This window comes from Trachypithecus francoisi, unplaced genomic scaffold, assembly GCF_009764315.1.
Source record: "Trachypithecus francoisi isolate TF-2019V2 unplaced genomic scaffold, Tfra_2.0 Lachesis_group13, whole genome shotgun sequence".
Classification (NCBI taxonomy): Eukaryota; Metazoa; Chordata; class Mammalia; order Primates; family Cercopithecidae; genus Trachypithecus; species Trachypithecus francoisi.
The window spans coordinates 130,202,534-130,216,507 of NW_022681458.1; the positions used below are offsets into that span (position 1 = coordinate 130,202,534).

Consider the following 13,974-nt stretch of genomic DNA (forward strand, 5'->3'; position numbering starts at 1 on the left):
CCATTGCTTCTGGGATTCTCCATGATTGACAGTCATGGGCTGGATCTAGCCCAGTAAAGCAGCCAAAAGTGAATCAGGGACCTGAAGGGATATGAGCAGCTCATGGGTGAAGGACACGGGACTCTCTTGGTCTGTGAAGGGCAAATCATACATTTTTTGTTTGTTTGTTTTTGAGACGGAGTTTTGCTCTTGTCGCCCAGGCTGGAGTTGCAGTGGTGCAATCTCAGCTCACTGCAACCTCCACCTCCCGGATTCAAGCGATTCTCCTGCCTCAGCTCCCCAAGTAGCTGGGATTACAGGTGCCTGCCACCATGCCCAGCTAATTTTTGTATTTTTAGTAGAGATGGGGTTTCTCCATGTTGGTCAGGCTGGTCTCAAACTCCTGACCTCAGGTGATCCACCCGCCTCGGCCTCCAAAGTGCTGGGGATACAGGTGTGAGCCACTGCGCCCGGCCAAATTGTACATTTTAAAGAGGATGGACAGGCAGATATGACAGCCAATCGTTTACCAGCTGGTGATGTTGAGCACACGCTGAGACACCACAGCTCCCTCAGTCACAGGAGCGTGCGTGGCACTGGTCAGGCACGCATGACACTGTGCTATGGGAGAAATGAGATTAAAAAACAAAAAGCAGGAATTCTGGAATGGTTCACTGAGAGCAGCCGTAAATCAGTCCTTCCATAAAAGCAACAAAAGTGCTCTCAAAAATTGTCCGAATAAACTTTTGTAGAGCTCTGGAAATTAACCATGTTTGCAACAATTGAAAGAGAATTTATTCTAGGAGAACACTGCACCTCAGTCAGAACAGACGGGTTTGCGGCGACATAACCTGCCACACCTCATTCTGCTTGCCCAGCTCAGGGGGCCTGGAAAGCCTCACAGCCACGATGCCTGTGAAAACCAGCAGCCGTGGAACCCTCAGAAAGGGGGAAATTGTATTTGGAGTGTCTCAAAAAGTCCCATCCTCAGAGTTCTGTCACTAACTGGCCTGTCTCACAGGTCTGTGGAAAAATCCCATTCACAAGCCATTTCTCAAACCGTGAATAACATGTGCTTAAATGTCACAGCTGCCCGAGGCTGCAATGCCAGCTGGGGCAAATGAGATCCTGGCCAAATCATTAAAAGGGAGACACAGGGAGCAAAATGCCCAGCATGGGGCCGAGGATGAAGAGGATTGAGGAGCTCTGACTTATTCCTGGGTTCCGGGAAGGGCTCCTGTGGGGGCGCTGTGAGCACGCCAGGGGAGACCTGACCAATCCCCGGGCTCTCACCTGCAGCTACCCTTGAGGACCTGCACAGGCCGTTACAGACTGTCTTCATGTTGCCAGTGTGCCTCAGCAATCGCGCAGGGTGCCTCCGCAGAGGGGCAAAGGCTTATCAGTTCAAAGAATGTAAGGAAACCTCTGTTCAATTATTGCCTGACCACTAAGGTTACTGAGCAAAGAGTTCGCTGCTTGCACACTACAGAGAATTCAGACTCCACAGAATTAGTGCAGGAAAGTTACTTAATAAACAAACAGCAATAATAGAAACAAAACGAGAACAGCAGCAACAACAAACTGTTTTTCGGGGTGGGAGAGAGAGGGATCTGATCTCCAAAGCTGCTACCTTGCACTATCTAAAATGTCCCACTTTCAACAAAACTATATGAAACATACAAGGAAACAGGACAGTATAGGCTACCAACGGGGATGGGGAGAGCAGTCAACAGATACTTTCTATTAGGATGCTGAGGTTTCTAAACAAAACAAAACAAAAAAAAGCACTGAAATAAGCTATTACAACTATGGTCAGGAAACTGAAGGAAACCATGTCAATAGTTTCATCAAATAGAGATTATTAATGCAGAGAGATATTATAGAGATTATCAATGAAGAGGGATATTAAAATGAAATAGTGAATACAAATTCTAGAATTTGAAAGTACAATAACTGAAATAAAACAATCATTAGAGGACCTCAACAACAGATTGAGCTGGAGAAGAAAGAATTGGTGAACTTGAAGATAGATCAAATGAGATTATACAATCTAAGGAAGAGAAAGAGAAAGAATGAAGAAGAAGGGACAAAGTGTCAGAGACCTGTGGAACATCATCCACCAGGTGTGATACACATAATCAGAATCCCAGCAGGGAAGTGGATAGATAGGAGTGCAGAAAAAATATTTGAAAGAATAGTGGCCAGAATCTTTCTAATATAATGACAAACATTAATGGACGTGTCTAAAAAGCTCAATAACTCCAAGTAACATAAATTCAGGAGATACATATCCTAACATATCAAACCATCAAGAGAATCTCGAAAGAGAAAAAAGAGACTTCCTCATGGGCAAGGCTTCCTCAGTAAGATTAACAGCTGTCTCATCATCAAAAGACATGGCAGCTAGAGGGAAGCAGGATGCCTTATTCAAAGTTCTGGGGAAATAAGACTATAAACCAATAATTCTCCATTGAGAAAATAAATTTTTCAAAACAACAGGAAAAAATTAAGACATCTGCAGATAAATAAAAACACAATTTGTCACTAGCCCTACAAAGAAATACTAAAGGGGATAATTCAGGCTACTTTGAAAGGATACTATAAAGTCCCCCAAATGTCCACAAAGGACACAAGAGCACCAGAAAATACCTACATTTTATGTGTAAATATAAAGAACAGCGTAAATGTATTTTTCAGCTATATTGAGGTATGACTGGAAACCAAAAATTGTGTACATTCAGGGTGTACAGTGTGATGTTTTGATAGATGCATACATTGTGAATTGCTTACCACAATCAAGCTAATCAGCACATCCACCACCTCACAGAGTTGTCTTTTCTGAGTGTGTGGTGAGAATCCACTCTCAGCAAATTTCAGGTAGACAATACATTATTATTAACTATAGTCACCCAGCTGTACATTATGCCTCCAGAACTTATTCATCTTATAACTACAAGTTTATGCCCTTTGACCAACATCTCCCCATTTCTACCACCCCCAGGCCCTGACAACACCATTCTATTCTATTACCATGAGTTTGACTTTTTCACATAGAAGTGAGATCATGAAGTATTTGTCTTTCTGTGTCTGCTTTATTTTACTTAGCATAATATCCTCCATGTTTTTCTGTGTTGTCACAAATGGCAGAATTTCTTTCCTTATCAAGGCTGAATAGAATGTATATTCCATACGCATCACATGTGCTTTATCAATTCATCCATCAACTGATGCTTAGGCTGTTTCCATATCTGGGCTATTCTGAATAGTGCTTCAATGAACTGGGGAGTGCAGACATCTCTCTGAGATCCTGATTTTATTTTGTTTGGATAAACACCCAAAAGTGAGATTCAAAATGCAGAAAGTCCTCAACAAAATACTAGCAAACCAAATTCAATAACACATTCAAAGGATCATACACCAAGATCAGGTAGGATTTATCATTGGGATGCAAGGATAGTTTACCATAAGCAAATGAATAAATATGATATATCAAATTAAAAGAATGTCAAGAAAAACTGTCTCAAAAAATTATATGATCATCTAAGATACAGAAAAATTTTTTTGATGAAATTCAACATCCTTCCTGGATTTAAAAAAAAAAAGCATTCAAAAAATTGAGTACAGAAGGAATATACTTCAACACAATAAAGGTCATATATCACAAGCCACATCTAACATCCTACTCTACAGTGAAAACCCAGCAGCTTTTCTTCTAAGGCCAGGAACAAGACAAAGATGTTAACTCTCACCACTTCCATTCAACGTGTACTGGAAGTTCTAGCCAGAGCAATTGGACAAGAGAAAGAAATAAAAGTAATGCAAGTCAGAAAGAAAGAAGTAAATGTATTTTTCTGTGATTCTTGTCCTGACTGATGGAAAAGACAGCAGTGTGAAGCAGTTATTAGAATGCTGTGTTGATTAATTTAGATTGCATAAAGATGTAACTGTATGACAATAACAGCACTAAGCAGTAGAGAAGAAATGGAGTCATTCAGGAGCAAAGTGTCGATATACGAGGGAATTAAGTTAGTATTAATTCAGGCTAGTTTGCTATAAATTAAGATGTTAATTGTAATATCCAGGGTGACCATTAAGACTAACTCAAAACTCATAATAAAGGAAACAAAAAGGGAATTGAAATGTTACACTAGGCCGGGCGCGGTGGCTCAAGCCTGTAATCCCAGCACTTTGGGAGGCCGAGGCGGGCGGATCACGAGGTCAGGAGATCGAGACCATCCTGGCTAACACGGTGAAACCCCGTCTCTACTAAAAAATACAAAAAAAAAACTAGCCGGGCGAGGTGGCGGGCGCCTGTAGTCCCAGCTACTCGGGAGGCTGAGGCAGGAGAATGGCGTGAACCCGGGAGGCGGAGCTTGCAGTGAGCTGAGATCCGGCCACTGCACTCCAGCCTGGGCGACAGAGCGAGACTCCGTCTCAAAAAAAAAAAAAAAAAAAAAAAAAAAAAAAAGAAATGTTACACTAGAAAATTTTTACTTAAAAGAAGTCCGTAAGGCAGCAACAGAAAAACAAAGGAATAAGACACATAAAAAACACATAGCAAAATGACAAAAGTAAATTTTACCTTGTCAGTGACACCAAATGCAAACTAATGAAACACCCTAATTAAAAAACAGTTTTACACAATGCATAAAAAATGAAAACAATTCCTATGCATATTTTTTCTACAAGAGACACACTTTAGATTAACAGAAACAAACAGATTGAAAGTAAAAGCATGAGACATAATGTAACATGCCAACAATAAGCAAAGACAGTTGAAATGTCTATAATAACAACAGGCAAAAGAGACTTCAACAAAAATGTTACTAAAGACTTTTTAGATGCCGCCACTGCCAGTAGCCCTGTACTATCAGCCATGGTCAATCCCACCATGTTCTTCGACATTGCCGTTGACAGCGAGCCCTTGAGCCACGTCTCCTTCGGGCTGTTTGCAGACAAGCTTCCAAAGACAGCAGAAAATGTTCGTGCTCTGAGCACTGGAGAGAAAGGATTTGGTTATAAGGGTTCCTGCTTTCACAGAATAATCCCAAGGTTTATGTGTCAGGGTGGAGACTTCACATGCCATAATGGCACTGGTGGCGAGTCCATCTGTGGGGAGAAATTTGATGATAAGAACCTCATCCTAAAGCACACAGGTCCTGGCATCTTGTCCATGGCAAATGCTGGACCCAACGCAAATGGTTCCCATTTTTCCATCTGCACTGCCAAGAGTGAGTGGTTGGATGGCAAGCATGTGGTCTTCGGCACAATGAAAGAAGGTATGAAGGTTGTGGAGGCCATGGAGTGCTTTGGGTCCAGGAATTGCAAGACCAGCAAGGAGATCACCATTGCTGACTGTGGACAACTCGAATAAGTTTAACTTGTGTTTTATCTTCACCACAGATCATTCCTTCAGTAGCTCAGGAGAGCACCCCTCTACCCCATTTGCTTGCAGTATCCTAGAACCTTTGTGTTCTCACTGTAGTTCCCTTTGGGTTCCATGTTTTCCTTGTTCCCTCCCATGCCTAGCTGGATTGCAGAGTTAAGTTTATGATTATCAAAGAAAAACTAAATAACAATTGTCAAAAAAAGAAAAAATAATCAGTCAAGATTGATTGACTGAAGATCTAACAATTACAAATATATGTGCACTTAACAAACAGTACAATCCCAAAATACAGGAGAGAAAAACCTGACAGAATTGAAGAACGGCATGGACAATTTAACAACAGATGGAGACTCCAGTAATCCACTTTCAATAATAGCTATAATAACTAAACATAAGATCAGCAAAGAAAGACAACACTGTAGAGGACCTGAACAACATTACAAAACAAATGGAGCTGGCAAACATTGACAGAACATTCCACCCAATAGCAGCAAGATATATATTGTCTGCAAGAACATATGAGATATTCTCCAGCATAAACCATATGCTAGTCTACATAAAAGCCTCCATAAATTTAAAAGAACTGTAATTATACAAATATGTTTTCCTGCCACAAGGAATTAATCAGAAATCAATAACAGGAGAATATTTGGTAAATTCACAAACATGTGGCAAGTAACAACATATTCTTAAATAACCAACAAATTGAACAATAAATCAGAAGTAAAATTGGACAATACTTTGAAATGGATGGCCAATGAAAGAAAAATTTACCAAAACTTACAAAATGCAGCTAAGAGAGAATTTTATAACTGTAAATGCATATTAAAAAAGTAAGAGTCAAATACATAGAAACAGAGTAGAATGGTGGTTAGGGGAGCACAAGAAAATGGAAAGACGTAAATCAAAGTGTATAAAGCTGTATTTCTCCAGGATGAATAAGCCTAGAAATCTGATGTACAACATGAGAACTGTAGTCAATAATATTGTACTGCATAATGGAAATTTGCTAAGAAATTTTAGGTGCCCTTACTACATGCCCACATAGACCAAAAAGAGGTAACCTTGTGTTTGTGATGGATATGTTCATTTGCTTGTTTATAGCAATCATTTTTACTATATTATATCAAAACCTCATGTTGTATGCCTTAAATATACATAACAAAAAATTTTAAAGTAAGAATGAGGCAAAATCAACAGGTTAACTTTCAACCTGAGGAAACCATAAAAAGAACAAACTAAACCCAAAACAAGCATAGGAGGGAAATAATAAATATGTGATTGGGTTTAAATGAAACAGGGAGCATAAAAACAGTAGAGAAAATCAACAGTATCAACAACTACACCTTTGAAAAGATCAAAGTCAACCATTCTTTAGCAAGACTGATCAAGAATAAAGAAGACAGACTCAAAATAATAAAATTAAGAATAAAAGAGAGGACATCCTTACTGACTTTACAGACATTTCTTTAAAAAACAAAAACAGAGATTAGGCTAAGTGGCAGGTACCTGTAGACCCAGCTACACAGGAGGCTGAGGTACAAAGATCACTTAAGCCCAGGACGTCAAAGCCAGCCTGGGCAACACAGCAAAAACTCAGCCTCTAAAAAATTTTAGTTAAATAAATAAAATTTTAGAGAAACAGAGATTATAAGGAAGTAGTAGTATGAAGAAGTAGTATGAAGAAGTCTCTGGCCAAAAAAAAAGGGTAGCCTATAAAATGAACAAATTCTTAGAAAGAGTTAACTTACAAAACTGACTCAAGAACCTTACAAAACTGACTCAAGAAAAAAGAGAAAATGAAATAAACTTACAAGAGATACAGAATGAGTAATTTAAAATACCCCACAAAGAAAAGATCATGTCTAGATGGCTTCACTGGTGAATTTCACCAAACACTCAAAGATGAATTAATCCCCATCTTTCACAAAGTCTTTCCAAAATAAGAGGACTTGTTCCATCTCATTATAGGAGACCAGTATTACTCTAATATGAAAACAAAACAAAGACCTCATAAGAAGTGGAATCTGCAGACCAATGTCTCATGAATATAAATGCAAAGAACCTCAACAAAATAGTAGCAAAATGAATCCAGAAATATTTAAAAAGATGATAATGAAGTACAGTTTATTCAGAAATGCGAGTTTGGTATAACATCTGAAAAGTCAATTTAAGAAATAATAAGAATAGAATAAGGACATAATCCATATATTCATCCCAATAGATACATACAAATGATTTAACACAATCTTGTTGAGATTAAAAAGATGCAATAATAAGAACTGAAAGTAACTTCCTCATCTTGAAAAAGAGACTCTATGCAAAACCTAAATCTAAAAATGGGAACAAGTCGCAGATGTTCCCTCTCGCCACGTCCACCTCACACTGTACTGGAGGGCTAACCAGGGCAATTGGGAAAGAAAATCACAGGAATAAAATGCATCAAGATAGAATAGAAGAAGCAAATATATCTCTACTTATAGATTACATGATCTTGTACATAGAAAACCCTACAGAATACACACACACACACACACACACACACGCACATACACACACTTTAGGATACAAAAGTGCTACAATTTAATGTAATATGTGGTCAATGCATAGTACAGAATATAAATAGTAAAAGCCACTAGAATCAGAATAAGTGTGGCAGCAAATTACTGGGTGAGGTACCTATACTTTAAAGCATCCAAATCAGCTTGGTGCTAGGATTGTTTGCTGTGTTTGTTTTGTGTTGCTTACAGTGATGAGTAGAAGCCCTTGGGAATTTAGGACAGTAGAACTTGAGTAAAGGGTGCCGGTGGGCATGGGATATGTAAGGAACAGAGCGCAGGGAGAGGGTGTGGAGAGGCATGGGTCTGACTGAAACAAGAGAGCCCAACGAAAAGTGTCTTTGTATCTAAAATCCCATCCTTGAATGCACTGAGACAGGAAGATGGACAGCCCCAGGGAACAGGTAATTTAGGTTGTGTCCACCTGCAGGATGGAAAGCCTCTGGAATTCTGAATATATTGGAAAGCTGGGGATCCTGGCTGTTGCTGCAGCCATCTGAAAACAAAGGGGAAGAATCCAGACTGAGAAGAGCCAAGAGAGGTCCCTTGATGAAACTATACATGAATGCCAACTGACCATGCCACTCCCTGTACTGTGAACCAATGAAATCCCTTATTGCTCAATCCAGTATGAATCATGTTTCTCTTCCTTGGAGCCCAAAGTACTCTATTTAATCGATTTTTAAGAAGAAAAATAATTATTCAGTATTTCTTCACAATCGATACAGATAATTTTTTCTGATAATATGACTACTCCATTTGGTACATCTACTTGTCATTCATGATTTTAGCAAGATCATAAATCAAACAATCCTTTTCCAAGTGTGATTCACAAGGTAACAAGGAGGGTCTCTTTTAATTATCCTCGGACCCAGGGATGGATATTAGCACAGAGGCTGAATTACCTATTTTTCTAAAGTCGATTTATAAGAAGGAGACCTACAAGGGATCAGGATGCCTATATTACCCTCCTTGGGGATGAATGGGTCACACAGGAAAAGGAGATTCCTAGGGTCAGACAGGGAATTAGGCAGACAAAGGACAGAAGGAGGGAAAACTGAGAGAGAACTGAGAAACAGAGAGGGGAAGCAGGGCCAGAGGTTAGGACAGAGATGTGAAAATTGGATTTAAGGGAGAAATGCCTATGCCCACACACTCTGTGCCCTAACATCCATAGCCTACTGGTCTTTACCAACACTTCTAACCTGAGTTCCTGTTCTCGTCATAAATGGCTGAGTGAAAAAAGCTTTGTAGGACGTTGGTAGAGTCAGGAAACATGATGAATTTTCCATTTGATGGATCGATCTGTGGTAAGTTAACCTAGACTAGCCTACCTCCTACCTCCAGCTGCACTGCAGGGAAGCTCATACTTGTGGTACTTGCCCCCAGAGTTCTCGGAAAACATCTGGTCCCTAAATATCCTGGCCCAGGTCCTCTGGAAGCCTTGTGTCAGCTCCCCACATCCCAGAAAACGGAGCCACACAAGCTATTTGTTACGTGTTGGGACAGATGCTCACGTAAGAATGATAGCTCATCCCAAAAATGACACCCATGTCATTGAGTCTAATCCCTTGGGGACACTTGAGGCAGGGGAGGAGCATAATGGAGGAAAGACAACATATCTACTCCTTTCACATCCTCTTGTGGTTTGAGAATGACTCCAGGATAAACTATTGACTACCACAGATAACCCCATGTCCTAAAAGTTGTGTGTTTGTGGTGAGATGTTGCCATGGGTTGCATCTGTCTCAGCCTCCACATAACAGAAGCCAAAGGCGTTGCCTCATAAGTTGTTTTTAAATGAACAATTAGGAAAAATAAAAACAGTAGCAAGAACAGCAACAGCAGTGCACCCTCTGCCATTGGCGGCAATGTCAAATTTAATCTTTTTTTTTTTTTTTCTGAGATGGCGTCTCACTGTGTTGCCCAAACTGGAGTGCAGTGGCGCAATCTCGGTTCACTGCATCCTCCATCTCCTGGGTTCAAGCTATTCTCCTGCCTCAGCCTCCCAATCAGCTAGGATTACAGGTCCACATCACCATGCCAGGCTACTTTTTGTATTTTTAGTACAGACAGGGTTTCACCATGTTGGTCAGGCTGGTCTCAAACTCCTGACCTCGTGATCTGCCCACCTCAGCCTCCAAAAGTGCTAGGATTAAGTTAATCATTTCCTAATGAGTGATTGGGTTTCTAGTTCATGTAAAACTTAACAGGCAACATTTTCTCCTTGAGTCAATAGGCACCATGATAAAAAGACACAAAATGTGCTAATGCATGCTTTTTACGGCACATGTCAGGCCTGAAAATACATCTCAGCTTATCACAGACAACCGGAAAGAATGATGGTATATTCCTGAACAGGGACCTATTTATGTGTCTATATAAAAGGCACATTATCTGTTTCAAGTAGCTTTCACTGAGATGGAAATCACTGCCTTTATGAATAAATAAGTCTCCCATTTCACAATCCAAGGCCTAATCTAAACCCTCCCTTTCTTTGGGCGAACTGTGTAATAATGTGAATTGGTTCATTGGTACTGAACACAAAGTGGGAGTCAGACAGCCAGGTTTAAACAGAGGTCTGCCAACCAGTCTGTTGGTGAATTTGGACAAAGGAGCTCAACCACCTCCTTTCTGCAAGGCTAGGTGAGTACAGGGCGGGCACTGGAGCACCACACAATGTGTACATGTTCTATGCCCAATAAGTGACATCTGTGACAAAGATCATATAATGTGAGACACTCCACCACAGCAGCAAGCATGCAATAAGCTTATTTCATCCCAAATCAACAGAGTCCGTAAAGCCATTTTCCTCTTCTGTGCTCAGTTTTTACTATACACATAAAAATGTGGTCTTAATTTAGAAATTTGTGTATCATTAATTTTCTTGCAGGAATGGCCAAATTTGGCCTCTATTAATAGAAGGCATCGGCATCTATGTTTCAAATCCCAAGTCAATTTTTTCAAGGTTGTGCAAAAAGTAATTTAATAACTATCCACCAATCTATGTGCACAAAGTCTTCCTGTAGTGGATGTTTAATTTCATTTTCCTCTTTCCATCTGTTGGGGGCAGGAAAGGAGCTCATGTGATATGTCTCCTTGAAGCCTTGTTGTGTTGGTCAGGACCCATCAGGAAGCAGGTGACTCATCTATCTGGGTTATTTGTGGAAAGGTTAATAAAGGGACTCTGCAAAAAGTGTGGTGAAGGTACAGATAAAGCATAAGGAATGGTCAGGTATTCTCGGGGAAGTAGCAACAGCCAGGAGAGCCTGGCAGAGCAAAGGAAGAAAACAGTTTCCTAACTCCAAAGAAGGCGGCCATATGGAGAGGGCTGCTTGTACAGATGGAAGGGAGTTGGAATTCCCAAACTTCCTTCACTTCTCACCCTCTGATCTCCTAGTGCTTCCACTGACTGAACCCAGTGGAAGTTGGGTTCCTCTGGAAGTCAGAGGGAAGGGAACCCATTCCAACTGAGGCACAGAGAAAGGCAGATGTATTACAACTTTTTGCTGCATAATAAATAAACACAATGTTAGCAACTTAGGGAAAAGTTTGTTAAGTCACAAAACATTTGTCATGTCACAGTTTCTGTAACTCACAAGCCCAGGTACAGATTAGCTGGGTCCTCTCCTTTAGGGTCTCATCATGCTGCAATCCAGGGCTGGCCTCTCATCAAAGTCTTGACTGGGGAAATATTCACTACCTTGAGGTTGTTGGCTGAGTTACATTCCTGCACTTGTAGGACCGAGGTCCTGTTTTCTTGCTGGATGGCAGTCAGTGTCCACTCTCAGCTCCTGGAGTTCCCTGCCATGTGGCCTCCCTGGGCCCTCTCACTATGTGGCTGCTTGCTTCTCCAAAGCCAGCAAGGGGGAGCCTCCAGCTCCGGTTTGCCATATTCTCTTGGTTAGAGGCAAGTCACAGGTGACACCTACCAATAATACACAGGCATGGACACCAGCAGGAATTATTGGGGATACTCTAGGGTCTGCCCTTCTAGGGGAGAAGATTAGAGAGGGGAGGGGAGGGGATCCTGTGGGACAGACACACAATGCTCAGCATCCTGAGGTCCGGCTCCTTCTTAGTCCTTACCTGACTCTTCCAGATGGCAAGTCACAGACATAGATGAGCTCAACTCCGTGGGGCTCTACAACTCATCCAGTCTCACCTGCTCACTTTGGAACTGAGAAAGCTGAGGGGTAGAAGATCTCCAACTTCTCTAGGATCTGAGAGTCAGAACCCATTTCCCATGTTCTTCCCACCTGGCCATGGTTCACAGTGATTCCCTGTTAGAACTCAAATTAAAATGCAGGGACATAAGCTGTCAATGCATGGATATTCCTTATAGTTCATCTAATGATCAAGAACTTAGATGGGAGGGGCACTTTTCACTAAAAGTAGGTGCCTCTTCTGTTTGGAAAGCATGATTCCAGAGGGTAAGAGTTCTGTCTACCATCGTGTCTTCTTGTCCCTGGTAATGAGTTGTCAGATCTCACCAGTTCAACTTCCAGATGGTAGCCAATGCATTGTTCCCCAGAACAAGCAGATGAGATCATTCTTCCCTCCCCTCAGGCCAGCCAAGGAAGTTTTCTCTTTAGTCTGTGTGTTTACAGTTCTCTCCATCTTCCAGCTGTATAGCCACAAGCTGCTTTGCCAATGTCTTTCAGTATTTATTGGGGAACCTTGGCTATAAAAGGTTTCAGGATTATGAGTTTTCACAAACCCTGTAATACCGGACTGTTTTCTCAAGATAGTTTTCTTTGAGGGGAGGGGAGATATTTGCAGGTCGGGAGGAGACCCTCTGCATTCCTTATACTCTTACATTTCCCTAAGATTTCACTAAGTCCTCCCTGACTTTGTTTCCTGGAGGGAGGGATGCACAGAGATGAGGAAACAGCCATAGATGATGATTTCTGTGTGGGCTCCTGGGAATAAAAATGGCCTCAGGCTATATAGAAATGAATCACCAAACCTGGCAACTCCTTCCTCATTGCTATTCCAATATCCCTTCCAGACAGGTTTTCAAATACAGTACAGGGAGCGAAAAAGACACCAAAGAAAGTACACAGAGAGGAAAAGACATACACCCCGTGCATATGCTCCCACGGAGAACACGTGATCGCTTAGAAAAGACGTGAGACAGGTGAGGGGCTTGTGAGCAACTTGTCATTAATTTTGGTTTCTAAATCTGCTTCATAGCTCATCCTGCTTCATACTCCTTTCTAATGAAGATTTTTAAGCTTTTGGCACATATGGAACGAAGTAAAAAATATCCTAGCATATTCCACAAAGAATAAAATTCTTCACACTCTAGAATGTCCAGTAATCATAAACTTTCTCTAAGCAGGTATGCTTAACTTCTCCTCTCACAATCACTCAATATTTGTCCCCATCTCTGGAAACAGAAACAGGAAACTCATTGCCTTGAAAAGTTATTATTAAATTGGCAGGCAATGGACTATTTACTAATTAATAAATACATATTTATTTCATACCTACTATTTTCTAGACACTTTCAAGGCTCTGGAAGTAGAAAGACAAAAAAGATTTAGTTTCCTGTCTTCCTGTCTGTGATTGATTTTATGTGTTAACTTGCCTAGGTTATGGTGCTCAATTGTTTGGTCAAACACCAGTCTAGATATTGCTGTGAAGATATTTTATATACGATTAATATTTTAATCACTAGACTTTGAGTAAAATTGAGTAAAGCAAATTATCCTCCATTATGTGGGTAAGTCTCACCCAATTAGTTGAAGGCTTTCAGCACAAAGACTGAGGTTTAGTGAAGGAGAGGGAACTCTCCTGAAGACTGGAATGTAGAAACTCTGCCTAAATTCCAGCCTGCTGCCCTGCGGAATTCAGACTAAAGACTGGAGCATCAACTCTTACCTAAGTCTTTAAAGGAACCAAAAGGACATAGTTTTTTTGTTGTTTTATTTTATTTTCAGTTGACAAATGAGTGTTTATATATATAAAGTGATATTTTGATAACATGTATATGGTAGAATGATCAAATCAAAGCAATTAGCGTGTCCATCACCTCAAATATTC

The 13,974-nt window shown here is 40.6% G+C and overlaps 1 protein-coding gene and 1 long non-coding RNA gene across 2 annotated transcripts in view; one reads left to right on the forward strand and one right to left on the reverse strand.

Moving 5' to 3' along the window:
- LOC117095184 overlaps positions 1-13,974 on the reverse strand; it is a 173,779-nt gene that overhangs the window by 85,484 nt on the left and 74,321 nt on the right. The gene's annotated exons all lie outside the window — the stretch shown is intronic.
- LOC117095183 (peptidyl-prolyl cis-trans isomerase A-like) lies at positions 4,790-5,353 on the forward strand. Its single transcript, XM_033231917.1, has one exon. It carries the CDS (start codon positions 4,856-4,858, stop codon positions 5,351-5,353), a length of 498 nt encoding a protein of 165 aa, XP_033087808.1. The 5' UTR covers positions 4,790-4,855.

Excerpts from the sequence above, each read along its gene's own strand:
- LOC117095183 (XM_033231917.1), top strand. The coding sequence starts at position 4,856 with ATGGTCAATCCCACCATGTTCTTCGACATTGCCGTTGACAGCGAGCCC.